This window comes from Bos mutus, chromosome 7, assembly GCF_027580195.1.
Source record: "Bos mutus isolate GX-2022 chromosome 7, NWIPB_WYAK_1.1, whole genome shotgun sequence".
NCBI lineage: Eukaryota > Metazoa > Chordata > Mammalia > Artiodactyla > Bovidae > Bos > Bos mutus.
In genome coordinates, this window is record NC_091623.1 from 88,195,795 (window position 1) to 88,217,424 (window position 21,630).

Genomic DNA, 21,630 nt, shown 5'->3' on the forward strand with positions numbered 1-21,630 from the left:
CCAACTGGAAGCAATCAAGATGTCCTTTAATAGGTAAATGTATGAACAAATTATGAAACATCTATACAATGGAATGCTATTCAATGTTAAAAAATAAATGAAATATCAAGCTACACCAAAACACGGATGAATCTTAAATGAATTGCTAAGTGAAAAAAGTACAAAAAGCTATCTACTGTCCAGTTCCACTTATAGGACATTTGAGAAAAGGCAAAACTGTCGAGCTCATAAATGGATCAGTGGTTCCCAGGGATTCTAGGTGGGACAGTAGCAGTGGTTGAAACAGAGAAGCGAAGCAAGTTTTAAACTATTCTTTATGATACTACAACAAAAGAGTGGCTATATGACTGTGTGAATTTACCAAAAGAACATCATAGCACAAAGACTGAACCTTAATGTATGCAAATTAAAATAATCATTTAGGAGGTTAGGAGCTCCCCGGATGAAAAGTAGAGTGTGACAAAAGAATCTAAGTGTATTACAGAGGTGCTGACCTGAGTAGCTTTGGCAATGAGCAGAGCCTTTAAGACTAAAAGCCAAAGGACTACACATAAACACTGTGCTCTTGCTGATAAAGTCATTATCCAGGAGGTAGGGATCAGTAATTTGATACCATTATCTGTATACACATGCCATAATTGCAGAATTAAGTAAATGGATGGTGAATGCTGGGAGTTTCTCACTGCTGGAGTGGGAGATTATAGACAAGCAAGAGAGAAAGCTATAATGATCTGTGTGGTGATGGATTAGAGCTAGAGACATCAGTATGAACTCATACTTAGCTTAATAGAGATGCAGATGAATACACACAGAAGAATTTACAAATGTGTATGTATACACAGACTTCCTTATTCTGTCAGCTGAGAGGGCAGAGAAGTGACATTGCAATAGTAATGCTCAGATATCCAGATCTTGGTTTCGTGTGTGTGTGTGTGAGTCGCTCTGTCATGTCTGACTATTTGCAATCCCATGGATCATAACCGCCAGGAAGGAGGAAGAGGACCACAGAGATAAGTCCATGTTCATCTCATCATACCAAGGCTAAACTCACAAACTCACTCCTCTGTCTGTGGAATTCTCCAGGCAAGGATACTGGCGTGGGTAGCCAGCCGTTTCCTTCTCCAGGTGATCTGCCTGACCCAGGGATCAAACCCAGGTCTCATGCACTGTAGGCAGATTCTCTACTGTCTCAGCCACCAGGGAAGCCAATGCTGTTCTCTAATAAAACTAAGCAGGGTTGCCTGGAGAGACAGTTGATTTTATGGCTGGGATAAGGAATCTACAAGTTGAGTCTAGAGCACTGTGTAGTGCCAGAAAGTAAAGAAGTACTCAAAAGTAAGCAAATAAAGTAAACCACAATGGGAGTATTTCAAAGGGACACAGGAGCCTCCAAAAAGAGCTCCCAGTGTCCAAAGCTGGAACAACGTGAACAACAGAACCTTAGCATTGGATTAACCTAATAGTTAGTATTAGATGATAACCTCAGGTATAAAATAAATGTCTGCTGCTGCTGCTAAGTTGCTTCAGTCGTGTCCGGCTCTGTGCGACCCCATAGATGGCAGCCCACCAGGCTCCGCCGTCCCTGGGATTCTCCAGGCAAGAACACTGGAGTGGGTTGCCATTTCTTCTCCAATGCATGAAATAAATGTCTGTGAACCCATAAACTCACATTTGATTGATCAAATGAATGAATACATTAAATAAATAATTAAATCAGGAAGAAGAAACAAATCTGTTGGTGCAGAAGAATTCTAAATAATTTATGTAGACACTGTCCTCAAGGAAATAGAGCATTAATTCCCCACTTCTTAAGTGTAGATTGTGCATGGGGACCTCCACTTAAAGGGTACATTATGAAAAGAGGGAAAAAGAGTAACATTACTGTGGAGAAACCTGACAAACACCACCACAGCCAGATCAAGGTTCACATTCACAGTGATAAGTCAAGTTGATTGTATGTACCTTTGATAGGATGAGATGAACATGGACTTATCTCTATGGTCCTTCTCCTAAAAACCCATCTCCCCAGGCTAATCATTAGAAAAGCATCTAACAAATCCCAACGGAGGGACATTCTAGAAAATAAGTGACCTGTACATCTCAAAACTGTCAAGGTCATCAAAAATAAGAAGAAAATAAGAAACTGTCACAGCCAAGAGGAGCCTTAGCAGATATAACAACTAAATGCAATATAGTGTCCGGGGTGGATTCCTGGAACAGAAACTGGAAATTCAGTTAAAACTAAGGAAATTTGAATAAAATGCAGATTTTAATTGAAAATAATGTATCAATATTGGTTCACTAATTTTGACAAATTCAATGTAAGATGTAAGGGAAAAATGGCTGTGGGGCATCTGGGAACTCTCTGTACCATTTCTGCAATATTTCTGTAAATCTAAAAGTTTCTTAAAATTGAAAGTTTATGTGGGGACTTCCCTGGCAGTCCAGTGGTTAAGACTGCCTTTCAATGCAGGGGGTGTGGGTTTGATCCCTGATCAAGGAGCTAAGACCCCACATGTCTTGAGGCCAAAAAACCAAAATATAAAACAGAAGCACTATTGTAACAAATTCAATAAAAACTTTAAAAAGTGGTCCATGTCAAAAAAAATAAAAATTTTAGGTAAAAAACATTAACACTGAATTCATGATTTGCAGAAATGGAATTTTGTTGGATACCAATTGCTGAAAAGAAGCGGTACGTGGTGCTATAAACATGAAAAATGACCAAGGATTGATGAAGCCAAGGAAACAGAGAGGGCCGTCTGCCATAGATGCCTGAGGACACCAGCCACAGAGCCCAGGCCTTCACAAGCCCTGGTTCACACTGGTGCCTCAGCAGAATTTAAAAACGCCATACCATGGACATCTTAGTAAACAAATATCTTATGTACTCCATTCTGGAATGTTTATCCAGGTCATGCTACGTGTGTGCTAAGTCACTTCAGTTGTGTCCGACTCTTTGCAACCCTATGGACTACAGCCCACAAAGCTCTTCTGTCCATGGGATTTCCAGGCAAGAATACTGGAGTGGGTTTCCATGCCCTTCTCCAGGGGATCTTCCTGACCCTGGGATCAAACCCAGGTCTCTTGCATTTCCTGCGTTGGCAGGCAGGTTCTTTACAACTAGCACCACCTGGGAATCCCACTGAGTCCTAAAAGAGAAGTGTAACGTACATACAGGCAATAGAGTGAGATACTTAAAAGCTCAGGCCTAGAAGTCAGACTCATCTGGGTTCAAATCCTGGCTCTACCATTTGCTAGATGTGTGACCTTGAGCATTTGAAATTAATAAGGTCTATTTTCTCAGCTTTAAATGGAAATAACAGTACCTCCCATCACTGGGCTTTCGGGATAACTATATGAAAACATACGCATGACACAGTGTTTAGCAATAGTGAGAAATCCCCAAATGGCAGCAATTTCTTAAAATTTACACTGGAGAGGAAGACAAAATGCCCATTATCTGTAGATGACATAGTCTTCTCTAGAAGATCCAAAACGATAAAATAAAAAGCTGTGAGAATCAAGATTTTCTGTTTGAAAGAAAGAATCATTTTAACAGAAATAAAAAAACAAGTCTCATTCACAAAAAGCAATGACAAACATCAGCTCTCTAGTCATAGGTGTAATGAGGGATGCAGGAGCCCATCTGAAAGGAAACTGTAGACACTTCCTGAGAAACTGGGAAGAGCTGTGCCACACTTCCAGATGGAGCAACTTAAGTGTAAAGTTATCACTCGTCTCAAATTACTTTGTAAATCCAATCTAAATCTCATCTTCTGCAAGTTTTCAAAATGATTTTTAATGTCATCTGGGAGAACAGGCAAGAACAACCATGAAAAATGTGAAAAAGAGGATAGGTTCTTGTTAGATGAAAAGATGAATTAAGAGTAAAAATCATTAAGAAAACTGGCTATTTAAAAAAGGAAAAAAAAATACCCCTATTGTTCCATTTCTCACAGTATACCTCAGAATAAGTATTAGATTGATTAAAATAGTATTTTTCCCAACTACTGGTCACAATGCATGTATGGGTGATGAATATAAATTTCTAAAATATGAAGTATAATGGCAGAGAACAGAAAATGCACATTTTATACAGAATACGAGTAGATATTGCTTGATGGAAGCTTTAAGTACTGAATCACAATAAAAACTATTTTCCTTGTTTGAATGCCACTGGCCTAATGCATCAGATATGAAAAATTCAACCCATAAAAGAACAAAATGGAAACACAGGTGAAATTTTTATCTGGCCTGAGTTGGGAGATTTCTAAATGTACATCAAAGGCAGAAACTCCAACAGCAAAAAAGAAAAATGATGGACCTATCTAGATAAAAACATCAAAATCTTAGTCTATGAGAAAACACCATTAAAGGCAAGCAACAAATTTTTTAAAATGTGATTTATACCCTTTATATGTAAAAGAACTGCCTTATAATTTATTGGGAGAAGTACTGTGAAAGGGAAAGAATAGCATATATGAGACAATTCATAAAAAGAATTACAAATATTTTCATATATATATAAATATATATATATACACACACACACATATATATATGAAAAATATATCAATTCAGTCGCTCAGTCATGTCTGACTCTTTGCAATCCCCCTGGACTGCAGTATGCCAGGCTTCCCTGTCCATCACCAACTCCCAGAGCTTGCTCATACTCATGTCCATTGAGTTGGTGATGCCATCCAACTATCTCACCCTCTGTAGTCCCCTTCTCCTCCTGCCTTCAATGCTTCCTGGTATCAGGGTCTTTTCTAATGAGTCAGTACTTCGTGAAGTACACAGAAACTCTGGTACTCTTTTCATATATATATATGAAAAAAATGCTAAACCTGCAGTGTAGTCAAAGAAGTAAAAAAAATCAGACTTGGACAGAGCCAGATAATGGTCTGCCAGGATCCATTTTTCTGTTTTCTTTAGTAATAAGAACTCTAATCAGTAGTTTTCCATCTTAAAACTCCATATTTCCCAGCATCTAGGTAGACCATGACACTTCATTCAAACTAAATTCAGACCAAGTCAGCCACTGAGATGTAAGCTGATTTATATCCAAATTCACAGGGGTCTGCTTGAAGGAAAGTCCTGTGCCCTCCTTTGCTCCTTCCTTTTTCCTGTTGACTGGACTACAGATGGCAATGGCTGGAGCTCTAGCAAGATCAGAGCTGGACCATAAAGAGCTCTAGCTGGACCATGAAGTTGTCCCAAGGTCATCAGAACAATAAAATGAAAAGGTACTTGATATCTAAGATGTTCCATACCAGCCCTGGACTTCCTACCACTTGACTTACTTTATATGAAAAATAACGCTTTTTTGCTTAAATCACTGTTATTTGAGCACTGGAGTGTTGATTATGCACTGCTAAGCCAAGTCCTAACTAATAAAAGTACCTTTTAAAAAACTCACAAAATAGGAAAATTCTTTAAAAATTACAGTATCCAAAGTTGATAAGTGTCTTCTAAATAGGCATTTTCATACACTGTTTATGGTATACGTTTTCTGGAAGAAATTCTGCTGGTATGTGACCAAAGACTTACAGTATGCGTATCATTTTACCCAGAAATTCTACTGCTAGGGCTGTATCTTATGAAAATAATTAATATATGCACAAAATTAATACCTAATGATGTTCATAAAAGCGGTATTTATAATAATGAAAAATCAGAGAAAATCTAAGTGCTCAATAGAGGATTAGCAATTACAGAGAATTTATAAAATTAGATACCAGCCAGCAACTAAAAATCAAGTTTTAAAAGAATATTATTAAGTAGCATTAAGCTAATAATAATGATTTAAAAGTAGTATGTGATTATACTCAGACTGGGAGACTACAGGTAATTTTAAACTTTCTACCTGGATTTTTTTAAATTCTTCTAATGTTCTGTAACAAACATGTGAAACTTCTATAGTTTTTTTAAAATGCTTCTTAAAAATGTGCATGAGTCTACTGCCTTTTACCACACACCTATCTTTTCCAGTTTGACAGTTTCTTCTGCTCACTCTCATGTACACTGCGTTCTAGACCAGTACTCCTCGCTCATTGCTATCATGAAATATCCTTTCTGCTCCCTCCTCAGAAATCTACGCAAGAGATTCAGAACACCCATGCACCCATACTCACAGGTCAGATGCTCCCACACCAGACCAATTCAAGCTCCTGTGTCTGGTTCTGGGAACCATATGCTCTCCTGACACACTGAGTGATGCTCCCGAGATCAACTCAGACCTCCCCTTCCCTAGATACCAAGATACCACTGGACCTGACTTCTTGGGAGCACCTGACTTCACAGCAGCATGATCCATCTCTAAGCAAATGATCTTTAAAGGGAAGGTGCTCTGTGTCGACTGGAAAAACGTGTTTAGCTGCAAATAATAGAAAGCTTGATGAACAGTGACATAAACCCTTTGGGGTTTACCTTGTAACATCAGTTAGGAGAGAGGCAGTCATGACTTTTACTCAGGGGGATGAAGTTTCTTTCAACGCCCCTGCCCAGTCATCCTTAGTGGGAACCCTAATAGTTACAAAATGGTTGCTAAAGCTCCACTCCAACCTATGATTTTCATGAAAGCCATAGCTTTCTCAGAAATCTCCAGAAAGCTTGACTTGCATCTCACTGATCAGGACTGACTCACCGGGCCACACCCCCAGCTGGAAAAGAAACTGGGAAAGGAAAGGTATCATTGTGCACATTCTTCCTCAAAGAAAAGCGGAACTGAATGGGGATGAGGCCAACAGCTAACAGTGCCTGCTAGTGTTGTCAAGACTGACTTTAGGATGCAGAGGTCTTTCAGAAGGCGGTGTACTAGCAAACCACACAAAGAGCAGACCAGGTTACTCGTGTGTGCTACCAAAAGAAAGAAGGGAGATATATATTCATCAAGCATCCTTCAGAACCAGCAGCTTTCATAATTATCTTATCAAGTTCATTTCATTCTTATAATAATCTTTCGAGACAGATATGTATTCCCTTTTTGCTTTTTTTCAGATGTGGAACCTGACACTTAGAGAAACAGCTTGCCCAAAGCCACACAACTAAGGAGTTTGGGGGCTGAATTTCAATCACACAATTAGGTATCTGATTCCCCAGCCAATGTGTCTGCTAGAATATAATACTGGCCTCTTGGCAAGCCCTATAATATGTATCTGGAGGGTGAATAAGGGGAGTTATAGATGTATTTGCATCAAAACTGCAAGATACACACAGTTAGAGACCCATAGGAGGTAAGATGGAGAGAACCCTTCAACGCGCAATAGGTATGCTAGTGACCTTGACTGTGGTCTCTCCTGTAACTGCTGCTCATGGACAAGGAGGCGACAAACCATGGACACAGGACCCTGAAAGAGCCAAGTATTCAGGACGGTCATCAAAGAAAAAGACCAGGGAAAACAATTCAGACGTTTTAGACCCAGTTAGAAATCCGAGAGTAAATTGAGAAGGAGGTGTGTCTCTACTATACATAAAAAGAATAACAACTCATAACAGCAGGAAGGAGGAAGGTACCAAACTGAACCTGGATATTTATGTATTTTACTACTTCTGTAATTATTATAACTATGTAAGAGATATGCTACAAATTTATATTTAACTTAGTCATGTCCACTTATGCAATAGACCCTATGCTAGGGATATAAAGACAAGTAAAACAGATAAAACTTTTGCTTTCAAGGTGATGATGATCTACAGGACAGATGATATTTAAGTTAGGTTAGTTTCCTTGTCTCAACCACATGAGGTAAAGTCTAGCTTTTCTGACCACTGGAACTATAACACAGGTCAAAATTCTAACTAAGCACTCAGAAAAGAATAGAAGAGCCTTTGGAGTCCCAGACACATAAACCCAACTTCATAAAGAAATGGAAAACAGCCCAGCTGGAGACAATTGATACCTTGGGACAGAAGTGAGCCCTCTATATAGACACTCAAATAACAAGTTATTGATATGTTGGGTGTTGATTTCTTGTCATCCTGCTTAGGGGAGTTGCAGCATAGAACCTGGGGACAAAATCAGCATTTAATTAATGTTGGATGGATGGACAGATGGACAGACTCTGGGTGAATGAAGACATACTGCTCACTACCTACAAACTCAAGCACTGCCCTCAGTTTTAGGGAAAAAAAGAGCTGTCAGAGTATTGCCTTAAGCTTTAAAATTTTAATTTTCATTAGGGCTTAGAAGACTTCAGAAGCAAGGTTCATGAAGTCTCAGATCAGTGTTATTCTAGTTCACTACATTTTTCCCGAATAGGCTACTTTCCTATTGGGTGCAGAGATGATCAGTACTTAATTCAGCTGTCTCACAATGGAAGTATGCACACATTTTGTACCAGAAGCTCTCAATCCAAATGAGAACAAACGCTACTGTCTCCTTTGCCTAGAAGTGTTCTCTGTGTCCTCATGAGAGCCCATTCCTGAACCTAATGGAATGTTCTATTCCAGAGAATACTGTATTTCTGTCATCAGGGCAAAAATCATTCTCTTCCTGAGACAACTTGAGACATCAGGAAGCTAAATTGAGAAGGCAGGATATAAGCAGAGAGAACTGGGTGAACTCAGGCTGGATGATGCCATCTGAACCAAACCAGAGAAACCAGAAACACACATGGTGTCACATTCCAGCCTGAGCTCATGCCCCAGAATGACTAATGCAAGGAAGGCCAGAGATGGGTGTCTCAGAATCACTGCGCCCATATCTCCAACTTAGGGACCTATTTCACCTACAATCCTCAACATTTTAAAGGGCTGCAACAGCTGCAAGCTCAAGGATATCAACATACTCTGAAAACCTTAGGAGCCTATACCTTTCCTCCATGAACTGGTTCTACAGTGATTGAAGGCAGCCCGATATATGCTGCACACTGGCCCATGCATGTGCTGGGCATGGTGCTCACAGCAGGGAGCTGCAGGGAAGGCTGGGGCAGAAGATCCAGGTGGCGAGGACAGACTGGCAGGTGCAGAATCACATGCAGGAGCCTGGCAAGTGACAAGACTCTACAGCAACCACGCTTATGAGGCATTGGTGGTAGAGTGGCTAGCATAGCTGCCTTCCCCCAGCAGCTACCTCTCAACTCCTGGGGAGAAGTCAGGGAGGGGTTCTGGGAGACATGCAGGTGCCAGGTCCTGGAGCCTGGGCAGGGCCTGAAGGAACTGAGCCCAAGACTGGGGTCCAAGTGCAGATCAGGCCATAGGAATAAGGGGACATGACTCCCCTCTCTCTATGCTACTGTGTGAAGCTCTGAACACCCCCTGGGACTGGCCTGGCTTGGGAGAGTCACCTAAGTGCTAAGATTTAGAGGGATGTAATCAGGGGTCCAGACCTCTTCAGCCTCAGCAACAACCTCTCAGGGTAGTAGTTCCACAGAATTAGAAGTCCCCGTAAAAGGGGCTTTCTTTTTAAACTTGGCTTCATGTAATGTTTTGAAAGTCATTCTCTTTGGAATATTACTTGGCCCTGTGCATTGGTACACGATCACAATTCTAATCAAACTACCTGTCAGCACTAATCTTTTGGTCTTTGACATTCACCTTCTAAATGCGGTTGCACAGCAGGAGTGCCCCTTTGCCTGAGTGATTTTAGAAGCTGGAGCTAAGCTTAGCATCCCTCACTAGGGCAGAACACAGAGGACTCACTGGGGTGTTACCCTCACCCCACCCCCAACACATGACATGCTAGAAAGAGCCATTCAGGAGATTCAAGCTTGGACAAAGCATAGTCAGGCCAGGGATGCCAAAATAAATGGATACTCCGTAGGATGAAGTCGGGGGCTGGGGGAAACAGGCCCATGCAATTGCCTTCTTGAGATTCTCAGGCAGACATGGAATAGAACAGGCCAGCTGGACTGGTTCCTTACGCAGAGACTTCTTCATGGTGAAGTCAAATATCAAGGACATGTACTACATGACCCGCGAGTGCATGCATCACTGGGAACTCTGAAAACAGCAATGTTTATATCCTACGGAACCATGATCAACCTCATCATCACCTCAGCCCCAATGTCCCGGTGGCTCCACCTCCCAGAACTGCCCCTAAAGCATGCTGAAACTATTTCCTTCATTAGCTCACTCTAGGTCTTCAATGATGAGAAGGACAGGCAGAAACTCTACTGTATAAGATCTACCATCTCTCACTGTAAAGTTGCTTCTTTTCAAGTTGGGGAGAGGGACCCTGGGACGAGGAGAGAAACACAAGGTTTCACCCTCATGACATCACTGTGATTGGAACACATCTCACACATCTCTCATCTCTCATGGTCTCCACAGACTGAGAGCTGGCTTGTTGTTCTTGTTGTGGCTATTCTCCTAAGCGATCTGAATATCTATTACCATATATTCAAACAACTCTTATTCTGAGCTTTATCTGGCATCCTTATATGTTCCTCAAGTTAAATAATCAAAGTAACATCCTGCCTCCTTTATGTCTAAGTGCTATTTGAGCTTTTAAACAGAGAACCAGTATCTAAATGATGATGATAACAGCTGTATTTTTAATTCTATTTATTTATGTATTTATTTTTGGCTGCATTGGGTCTTCATTGCTGCCTGTAAGCTTTCTCTAGTTGCAGTGAGTGGGGGCCACGTTCCAGTTGCAGTGTGCAGGCATCTCACTGTGGGGCTTCTCTTGTTGCAGATCACAGGCTCTAGGGTGCACAGGCTTCGGTAGTTGTGGCACATGGGCTCAGTTGCTCAGTGGAATATGGGATCTTCCCAGACCAGGAATCGAACCTATGTCTGCTGCACTGGCAGTTGGATTCCAAACCACTGGACCACCAGGGAAGTCCAAAGCTATATTTTTTGAATTCCATATCTATGGTTGAAATTGAGCCATTGAATTCTCACGATACCTGTTAGGAAGGTACCGCCCTTCCTTTGCTCACTCCTCTCTGCAAGGCCCAGGTGCCACTACAACCCTCGGCTCTAGCAAGGACAAGGACTACCGAGATTTTGTGAAGCAGCTGGCTTGGTAGCAGGGCAGCCACTCGCTCTCTTTCGATTATAATTTCAATTTACTTTTGTATTGTAATGCTGTCTTTTCTTCTCACAGCAATAGATAGCAGGGCAATGGAAGAACAGTCGACCTGAGGACAGATTACAAACGAATTTTTATCTTTAAGAAGCTAGGTCAGAAACTTGTGGCTATCAGAAAGCGTAGTGCTGTGGTGAGGAATGAGCCCACGCCAGGGTTTTGATAAACTTCAGAGAACGAAGTGTGCTTGCAGAAAGAAAGAAGAGAAAACGAGCGAGGACATCGATTCTCTCACCTTGGAGAAATCTCATCAGAGAGGCCGTGGTATCAGTGACAGACTGCGTTTACTGAGCACTGAAAGCATGGGGAAATTTAGTTTAAAATGCGTGGATGTCCTTTTTTTTTTTTTTCCACAGGAAGTCTGCCCTTTCAACAGACATTCAATTTATGTTAAGACCACAGTATAACGTGAGGAGAGCACATGTACTAGAAAAGACTTCAAGTCTCTGTTCTTTCATTTATTAGCTGGGTGGCCCTAGGCAAGGTACCAAAAAGCTCCAAATTCCAAAATTTCTCACCAGCAATGGAGGGGGCTTTGTTTGGTAGCTGGAAAAATTAAATATACACACCAAGGGTTTAATATACATATTAAGCACCTTCTACAGATGATTTCTTACCACAGTAAATCTCTCTTTTTTTTTGCCATTTCATACATTATAATCTATGGTACATCTATATAATAGACAACACTTTCAGAGGAATGGAATGGCAACATACTCCAGTATTCTTGCCTGGAGGATTCCATGGACAGAGGAGCCTGGCAGGCCACAGTCCATGGAATCACAAAGAGTCAGACATGACTGAGCGACTAGTACTTTCACTTTATCAGAAGAATGAGATGAAGTCAACATTTGACAAATAATTGTTGAGAATCCAGAGAAAAAGCCCTCGTGTAAATTCCATTCTAGTTGGGCAAATCAGACAATAAACAGAATAAACATATTATCTAATATATTGGATGGTGATAATTGCTTTGTAGAAAAATAAAGGAGAGGGGAATTCCCTGGTCATTCAGTGGCTAAGACTCCATGCTCCCAATTCAGGGGGCCCAGGTTCAATCCCTGGTCAGGGAACTAGATCCCACATGCCTCAACCAAGAGTTTGAATGCTGCAACTAAAGATCCTGCAGGCCGCAATGAAGATTGAAGATCCTACGTGCCATGACTAAGACCCAGCACAGCCAAATAATAAATAAATGCATCAAAATAAATATTCAAAAAAGAAGAAGAAAAATAAGGGAGGAAAGAGAGATGGAAGTGCTGAGAAGGCAGTGTTTGTGCAGAGACTGAAGGGTGGCTGGTGAAGGGAGGTGTGTAGATGTCTGGGAAGAATGTCCAGGCTGAGGCAGGAGTGAAATGGCATATCTGAGGGACCCACTGGGACCTGATCAGGGACTTGATCATGCTGGGCCTTGCAGGTCACTGAAGTATTTTCTCTTTTCCTCTTAACAAGGTGGGAAGTCAGTGGTGTGTCCTGAACAGGAAATTATACAATATGACTTCCATTTTACAGAATGTTTCACTCCTAGTTCAAAAGAGAATGTTGGGGCCAGGAAATCCACTCGGAAGCTACTGAAATAAAACATGAGGATGTTTGGGACCACTAGGGCAGTAACCATGGAGGTGATAAGAGGTACTTACATTCAAAAATCTATTTGAAAGTGGACTCAAATGATGATTATATGTGGCATGTGGGAGAAAGAAGTTTTGGTTTTTGGTTTTACTTCAGCAGATTGAACTATGGAGATGACAGTAATTAAGGTGGCAAATACAATATAGGAGGAAGGGACAGATATAGGGGAGATCGGGAGTTTCATTTTGGACATGTTAAGTCTGGTATGCTTAGGAGCATCCAAACAGAAATGCAGAGCAGTCGTCACATAGTTAAGTCTGGAGTTCAAGGGAGCAGAGTTGGCAGACTGGCTGGAGAGAGAGGGGTGGTGGGAAGGGCCTTGGGCAGGGGGAGAGAGAGAGAGATGTGACCTTCCATGAAAACATATCTACGATACACACAAAAAAAGGCAAGGCACAAAACACTGTAGAATATGATCCTGGTTTTTGGATGAGTACTATTTTAAAGGGGCTTCCCTCGTGGCTCAGTGGTAAAGGACCCGCCTGCCAATGCAGGAGACCTGGGTTTGATCCCTGGGTCGGCAAGATCCCCTGTAGAAGGAACTGGCAACTCACTCCAGTATTCTTGCCTGGGAAATCCCACGGTCAGAGGAGCCTGGTGGGCTACAATCCAAGGGATTGCAAAAGAGTTGGACATGATGCAGTGACTTAATAACAACAACAACAGACAACAAACAGTCTTAAAAGTATATTAGATGTTTACAAAACAAACATCTTTATGTTTCCAAAAAAAATAATTTGAAGCCTATGAATAGAAAGCTAATAGAACTGGGAATATGGGCCACTTTTGCCATAATATTTGGATTTTATATAAGAATGGATATTAATTTATAAATAAAAAATAATGGCAGGAGAGAGCTGTCTGAGTGAACTATCAAAGACATTAATTTCTAGCACAAGCCTCTATCTCCTTCTCTGGACTCTGGCTATGACTTCGGCCACCCTGCCCCAGTCTACCTTCTTGTATCTTTTCGCCTGCAGCCTTCCCCTAGTCAGTTGCAACCAACAAAGCTTCAGAATAGCCAGGAGAACCTGTGGTATACTTTCCCAGAGCCGAACTCACAGAAGAAGAATCTGAGTTCAAAGCCAAAGCTGGATTTACCTCCAGAGTCCTGACAAGGGAGTTTTTCTTCTTGGATACAGTTGCCAATTTCATTCTCAAGCTTCTTTTTGTGTTTTTTTTTTTTTTTTTTTTAAAAAAGGTCATGGCATTTATAATAATAAGGCTCTGAAAATTAAATGTACCTTTACATGTTTAATTTCTGACCATAATATAGTACTGAATAATAAGTGAGCGGACTTGAATGGCTATGGAAAAGGTTAACAGAAACTGCTTTTAAACTGCAAGTTTGCAAGCCTGGGGCCTTCACCCTGTTACACAATAGGCATTAAAGAAAAATGTTCTTCCCTGGATGCAAAGATAAATCTTCATTTTGCTGGGAGCCTCAGCAGCAGGATGCTTTTAGGATTTTTCCATTGAGACATCACAGCGAGGAAGAACTCTTCATCCCGTCTCTTTGGCACCACCTCCTGTTCCCGTTTAAACACATTTCCCCAACTTGACTTGTGATAAGTAATGGAATTAGACAGCCGCCTGTCAACCCAGGACTTCTTTTTTCCCCAGAATCCAGCCCTTGGGTTGAAATCACCATTTGAGAAGAGAAAATCATTGTAGACTATTTTTCTACTGTTTCAAATAGCTCAGCTGGAGGGAAGTTGTTATTTCCTCTTTAGCATGCCATGTGGGAAGGATCTGTGGAAACAAACATGGCCCCACACCGCCCCCAACCCCCCCAGCAAGGTCAGGCCAGGAATGCTGACAGCCTCACAGCCTTCTCCAGAACTTCTGAGGCCAACTGGCTGGACCCACATGCCCGTTCCAAAAGCTAACCTAGTTTGGTGACACCAAATTCTCTTAACTTTAGCGTGTCTGTAAAGCTTTTGCAATCTAGAAAAATGGTACTGAAGAACCTATTTGCAGGGCAGGAACAGTGATGCATAAACCGAGAATGGACTTGTGGACACAGATGAGCAAAGTGGGTGGGATGAGCTGAGAGAGTAACACTAACATGTACACACTGCCATGTGCAAAATAGACAGCTAATGGGAAGCTGCTGTACAGCACAGGGAGCTCAGCTCAGTGTCCACGGCGACCTAGAGGGTGGGATGAGATGGGGTGGGGGTGGGAGGGAGGTTCAAGAGGAAGGGGACAAATATATACTTATAGCTGATTCACACTGTTGTATAGCAAAAACTAACACAACATTTTTAAGCAATTATACTCCAATTAGAAAACAACATAGAGAAAAATTAAAAACAGAAATAGCTAACCGGTGACAACAGAAGCAAAGAAGGAGTTGGCTTTAGAGACGGTGCTATTTTCTCAACTTCCTCCTCCAAAGGTTGGGGGTGGGGTGGGAAAGAGTCTACAGAATGCCTTCCAAACCTGGCTGCTTGTGGGAACGCAGTGACATTCTTTGCCTGATGGTTCACACTTCAAGATTCAGGCAAGTGACATCAGACCCCGGAGAAATAACTAACTCCTGCCAAACACAGCTATAGACCCTCAACCGTCTTCAGGCTGAGGACTTGGCTGGCTGTTACCCAAGGGAGTACACATGGCGGGGGGGGGGGGCAGGGGAGGACAAAGGCACAGCCCACGAGGGAAGAGGCCCAGACTCTGACCCCACCCACACCTAGCCACCATCTGAGCTGAGGAGAGATGCTTTTTCTCTGGAGAACCCCAGTTTCCTCACTGTGAATGGAAACTGAACGATGGCTTGCCGGTGCCAAAACTCTCTTCCTGCAAATGTGATCTGAGGTGGTAAAGCAGAAAAATGGAGTCATTCTAGGGCAGATCGGAAGTCCCCACCCACTCAGCTTTCCACGGTCCGTGTGTGGAAACCTGAGGCACCTTCGCGGAACACCAGGGTCCACTGAACATGGTGTGAAGGAAGTTAGGGGAGATCTTTCCTGACCGGAAACCTACAACTATGAAATGTTCATCTCAGCCAGGAGGGAGCTCAGAGCCCCTCCTCCAGAGAGAACAAGGCTGTGGAGCCCAGGCCAGGGGAAAGGGCTGTCTCGGTGACGAGGGGAGGGATGGAGGCAGGGTGGCGACAGGAGCAGATGTGGAAGGGGGCTAGTGAGAGGCAACTTCCTAGCTGGCCTGGCTGTTGGGTGCCAGAAAATACTGACAGCATGTAGGGCCCTGTGGGGCTCCTGGGCACAGGTCTTCCTGTGTCTCCTGTTTCTTTGATTATAGGAAGCAGCCTTCATTCAGCCTCCGTAACCTTCCCTGAGTTCCAATGGGCGGATTCAAGCAGTAAAGTTAATCAGACAGGAAGTGATGCAAGACCAGGGAGAAACAGTCAAGAGCAACCTTAGGGCAAGGTCCTGTTCCCTCATCAATGGATAGACAAAATCCATCGAGCTGCCGTGCAGATGCTGAAACCCCCTCCAAGTGGGAGAAGTTGACGATTAACGATGGTATGCTGCCCACAACCATGTAGACCCCAGACCAGTTGGACCTGAAGGTTGATGATACTGACTTCTACTTACCCTACCACCAACCCATCAAAGAATGTCCATGAGCTGATCACGCCCTTTTTGAACAATTAATATAAAACTTCTCACTATCTTCTTCAAGTTGGGACACACCATTTTGAGGGTATTAGCCAGCTGTGACCCCCTTTGCCTGGCAAAGCAATAAAGCTATTATTTTCTAGTTCACCCAAAACTCTGTCTCCAAGATTCGATTTGGCACCCATGTACAGAGAAGCTGAGCTTTCAGCATTAATACCAGAAAAGATAGGGGAAGGATCTTTCCTGAGAAACTCTTAGAGATGGTACAGAAACCCAGGCTTAATGTGTGGATTTCAATCTCATATCCCTCTTTTTAATTTTTCCCTTCCTATGGACAATCATTACTCCATAGTCCTGAGGCTGGTTTGGCATCATAGAGATGATAAAGCAATTAAGTAACTTGTCCAAGGTCATAAGGCAACTGAGAGATGTGAGAGGAAATATTTAGAGGTAGTAAAGGATGACTCCACCTTCTACCATCCCCTCAGGGGCCACATCAAAGAAAAGATGCCAGAAAAAAACAAAGAGAGAACACAAAACTCAACAATTTGTCTTTGATTTCCTAAAAATATTCTTGAAACCAAATCTGATCAGACAAGACACTTTTGACTTGCAAGAACTGGGTTTGCTGTAATTCAAACAGCCAAAGGCTGGAAGAAGCACAGCAAGATCAGAAAGAGAGTAAGTTAGATCCTGGTTTCACAAACCTTGGATGTTCACACCCAGTACTGGTCACAAGTACTGGGGCTGCAAGAGGTAATATATAGGGAAAGAGAAGCACAGGCAGACACTGCTGCATTCCCAGGAAAGTTCTTCCCACCACAGTGCTTTCCTGCCTCCAAAGTCACCTCTGGGTCCTAGGCAGGAAGAGGTGATCCTGAAACCCTCGGCAGCTGGAGCTCCACACAAAGAGCACCTGTGTCTCCCTACTAATGAGGCCCATTCTGAAACCAGTCTTGTAAAGATGTCCTCTGCGTGGAAGAGAAATGGTTGCCAGGCAGATTTGAGGAGAGATGGCTTGAGAGAACAAACCCATCACAGGCTTTCTTGACATCAGAAGGTCATAGAAGAACATCCTCAAGCTTTGTGTGGCCCTGAGAGGGGCCAAGGAGGGGTGGTGAGAGGATGAGTAAGAGGACTCAGTGTGAGCTGAATGAACATGTGTAGCAGAGGTCACAGAGAAGGTCTCAGAACATCTCTCCTTGGCTGCACTGAGGGTGAGCATTGCTGGGCAACTAATTAAAAATAGCAAAACCCCAGAGAGGTAGATGCCAAAGAAAGAGACACACCAGGAACCACCTCACACCAATATGGTCGCTCATAAGCCCCCATCCCAATCCTACTTTCTAGAGTTTAGATACAATCCCAAATAAATAGAATTTACCTGGAAAGGACTACACTAATTTTTATATTACCAGAAGAAACCAAGGTTCAAAACAGAGAGGAGGTTGAAAATAAAATATCATTAACAATAATGTCACATTTTTGATACACCTATATTTGTGAGACAATGAAACATCATTTCTGTAACAGGCACAGACACAAGAGTGCTCCCAACACCGTTCAGAGCCATAAGTGTCTCATGGACAGAGTGGCCTGTGAATGCCACTCCCACCGCATGCAGCTTCAGAGAGGGGTGGCCACCAGGTTAAGGAAGGTGGATAGATGGGCATGCCCTCCCCCCTCCACCTTGACAGCCAAGTGGCCAAATGAAAGCTGCCCTTCATTTCATCTCTGATCCCTCTTGAGCACCCATTCCCTCTTCTTTATCCCAGTTGCCACAACCTCAGTTCAGTGCTCACTGCCTGCCACAAACTACTGTGAGAGCTACGTGGAAAGAATCATCAACTCAAAAGAAAAAGTCAGCCTTCCCTTGGCTGATTCTGCTCCAGACAGAATATTCTTCATGTAAATGTTTCATTTCACATAATGATCCTGGAGCTCTATCAGTGCCCTCACTGCCCGTAATATGCCCTTGTCCTCCAGGGAAACACAGATCAAATCTGTATTAAATAGTTAAGCACCCTATCCTAATAGAGGATTATACTCTCCTTCATTAAAATATTGTTAGATATGTACTAAATTAACTACAGATGTTCTGTCTTATCACCAGTAGGTAGTTCCTACTTTCCTGCATGCTTATATAAAATATTTGCTTTAAGTCACAGCATAAACTGAGTCTCTGACCAAGAAGGGCAATCTCAGAGCCTCATGGTAAGAACTGTGCCCAGTTAGTACAAGTAACAGATGCCTTTCTTGCTACGGGCTTCAAAGGTGATATTTCTTAGACAATAGCTAGATAATACTAGAGACTGAAAGGACAGTTCCCAGACTCTGACGACTTCATAAAAGCAAACTGTTGACCCAAGGGTCAGTGGAACAAAAATAATTATACAAGACTGCAGGAACTAATGAAGGATATATAATTTTGATCATTGGTTTTAGAATATTGCTGGTATTATTTTTTATGGTTCTCTTTTCTGATAATCATTTAATAAAATTCTTATGCTTTCTTCCTGGCCTATTCTCACTATTTACTTAATGGTTACTTTTACAAACATTTGGAAATGAAATACTTTCAAGTGGTAATCTTGTTCTCGCCAGCTTCTCAGAATTCTACTTTTAATGCCAATGCAGTTACTTGTATAGGTTTGATTAGACTTTGTTCCAGTTTTCACTAGTAAGTGACTGAACAAATAAATGGCACACCCAAGGCCATACCTGGTGAGTCACACTTGAGAACGAGTCTCATTTAATCAGATATGACAAGCCCACCATGAAGTAACAAGGGTTGTACTTTGTTTAAGGAAAATCAAAGCCTTCTCACAGAAAACTACAGGCAAATCACAGAAATGACTTCCTTACATCGGTTTCCTTATCTCAGAACAGAAGAGTAATAAAAGCAATAAAGAATATATTTGAAATAAGAGGTTATGGAGACTTCCTAAGAAGGGTCTTAAGACATCTCCAAACAGAAGTTAATTTTGTGGATTTTGCTGCTTACCACACAGGGCTTTGGGTTTTCTCACCAAAGTTCAAGGAGGCTTGTATAGATTAGTTAACATTTCTTCCTGGAGTTCTATAAATGATCAGGTCAAAACACAATGAGATCAGCTTTTTGGTAACTAAGAGTAATCTACGGAGATAATTTGTGACCCCCGTGTTTCACGGTTTACAATGTCCTTCCATATCCTGGGTTAAACTTCCCCAAAAAACATGTAACACAATATTCCCTTGGTTACCATGAACAAATTTACACTTGACCATCTTCATCTCTGTGCCTTGGAAAAGACAAGCCAGCTTAGGAAGAGGCAAGTGGATAAACACTCACATCCTATTCATCTTCCTCCATTACAAATAGCTTCAGGCTTTAGAACACACGTGTGTGCAGGCATGCGCTCACTCACACACAGATGTCCAGCGTTGTTCATGGTACAGCCAGCTACAGCTGAGAAAGCCCAGCTCCACAGAAGGCAAGCTTCTATCTAGGTTTCATTACAGAAGGCTTTTAAGGGACTGCGCCCAGTGGGAAAACATTACTTTCTCCATCATGAAAACATCCAGATAGGCCTGACCTTTGACGCCCCTCTCAGCCATGGAAAGGAAACCACAGCCCCTGGGAAGTTATTCTCCTTCCATCCATTCCTTGGTTCTGTGCCACATGCCCGGTAGAATATATTCATAGAGAAATGCTTTTGCCAGTAGTGGGGGGCCTACTGTTCACCGTCATGACATCTCTGCAGTCTATGTTTTGAAATCTGGCTTTCAGAAGTTCAAAGGATTTAGAGATTATAGTTCAAGGAAGACCAAGGCGCACCCAGGGCAGGCCTGGTCTTAACGCTGAAATCCGGCCCTTCCTACACCATAGCCAATTTGACCTCTAGAAAGAATCTAATGCATATCTTGGTCTAGCAGAATTATTTTCAAAGACTCCCAGTTCTTTTTCTATCATATGGAGGTTGAAGGCAGTTCAATTTGGAGTTCCTAAATGAAACTGGAGAACTCTTGCCAAGCACACCCATCTCCCCAGCCCAAACTAGATCTTCTCTGTTAAAGGCCAGGTTCCTGGCGTCTGGGGCAGACCTTGGCCACATCAGGCCACCCAGTGCCCCTTCAGTGTGATGCCCACTCACCGTTCTTTTCTGCCTTGTGTTTTGGAGGCTCGGGCTCTGGGAGACATGGACATGGCCCATCACAGAGGGTGGTGAGACTTCTGCCAGTAGAACAAGCATGGAACTCCAACTTGCACTGCAAAAGACAGACAAAACAAAGCTGTAAGAACACTGCCAATAGACCCCTCCCCAGCCTCCTTGGGAAACAGCCAGTGCCCTTCTAACCATGATTAGGCTCACAGAAGCAGAGACAAAGCAAAGGGAAGTTCATCTCTGTTAAAGGTCTCAATTATAGAATGTTAATTAACAAATGGCTTTTTATGTTTTCCCAAATGCATAAGATAAATGTCTAAAAGCACTGCATGGGGAGGCTTACTTTTAATAAGTGGTAAACTCAACCATAACTGTCTATGCGAGTATCAGTATGAAATTTAATATCTGCGGTCCACAAACACGGAGGGCTGAAGGCTGCTCCACCATGTCCCCTTACCCCTACTACGGAGGCTCTGCCTGTGTAGCAAGCCTAGACCCCCTCAGCTGCTCAGGGAGCAGGGAGGAAGAGTAATGGTCTACTTAGTAAGTCTGGATGCTGTGTGTGAGGCCTAGCCCTTTCCCCTGTGAGCAACTGGGGAGCGACGCTTTTGCTCCAACCATCCAAAACCTACGTTTGACACAGTCTTTCCCCCAGAGGACGCCTGTGGCTGTCTAGCCTAGGAAACATCCACCGTATTCCAGGATTCAAAATTGGAAGCCCCAAACACATACATTTTCTTGGCAATCCCTTCATCTGTAGCAATGGGAGTATTTTGGCCACTCTCTGCCAGCTGTTTATTCTTAAGTCTCAACTGATTCAGAACAGGAGGATAGAAGGATATCATTTACGGATGTAGAAGATCACAACAATTAATAGCATTTTATTATCTATACATTACGGTTTAAGAAAAGGAGACTCAGATACTAAATAATTTGTGAAAGATCATGACATTCACAAGCCCGGATTTCAAGCGCTGTCTGACTGACTCCAGGGCCAAGCACTTTAACAGTCCCCATCACTGTATCTGTCACCTGAAGGGCCCGAGAGAACACAGTCTGCACTGCACTCCGTGTGTGGTTAATTATGCAGCTGCGCTAGGGGCCTGGGTCTCAATTGTCTAAGGGTTTCCTCCTTTTTTCACCTGCAAAATTCTCTAGATGAAGGCAGTATATAATCAGTCTTTGCAAAGGCCCACAGGGCCAGAACCACGTTGGTATCTGCTGCCGGTTC

The 21,630-nt window shown here is 42.6% G+C and overlaps 1 protein-coding gene across 1 annotated transcript in view; it reads right to left on the minus strand.

Annotated features, from left to right (window-relative positions):
• SPOCK1 (SPARC (osteonectin), cwcv and kazal like domains proteoglycan 1) overlaps positions 1-21,630 on the minus strand; it is a 583,379-nt gene that overhangs the window by 106,736 nt on the left and 455,013 nt on the right. Inside the window, exon 6 of the mRNA XM_070374382.1 lies at positions 20,388-20,502. Coding sequence (XP_070230483.1) covers positions 20,388-20,502 — 115 coding nt within the window. The remainder of the gene's footprint in view (positions 1-20,387; positions 20,503-21,630) is intronic.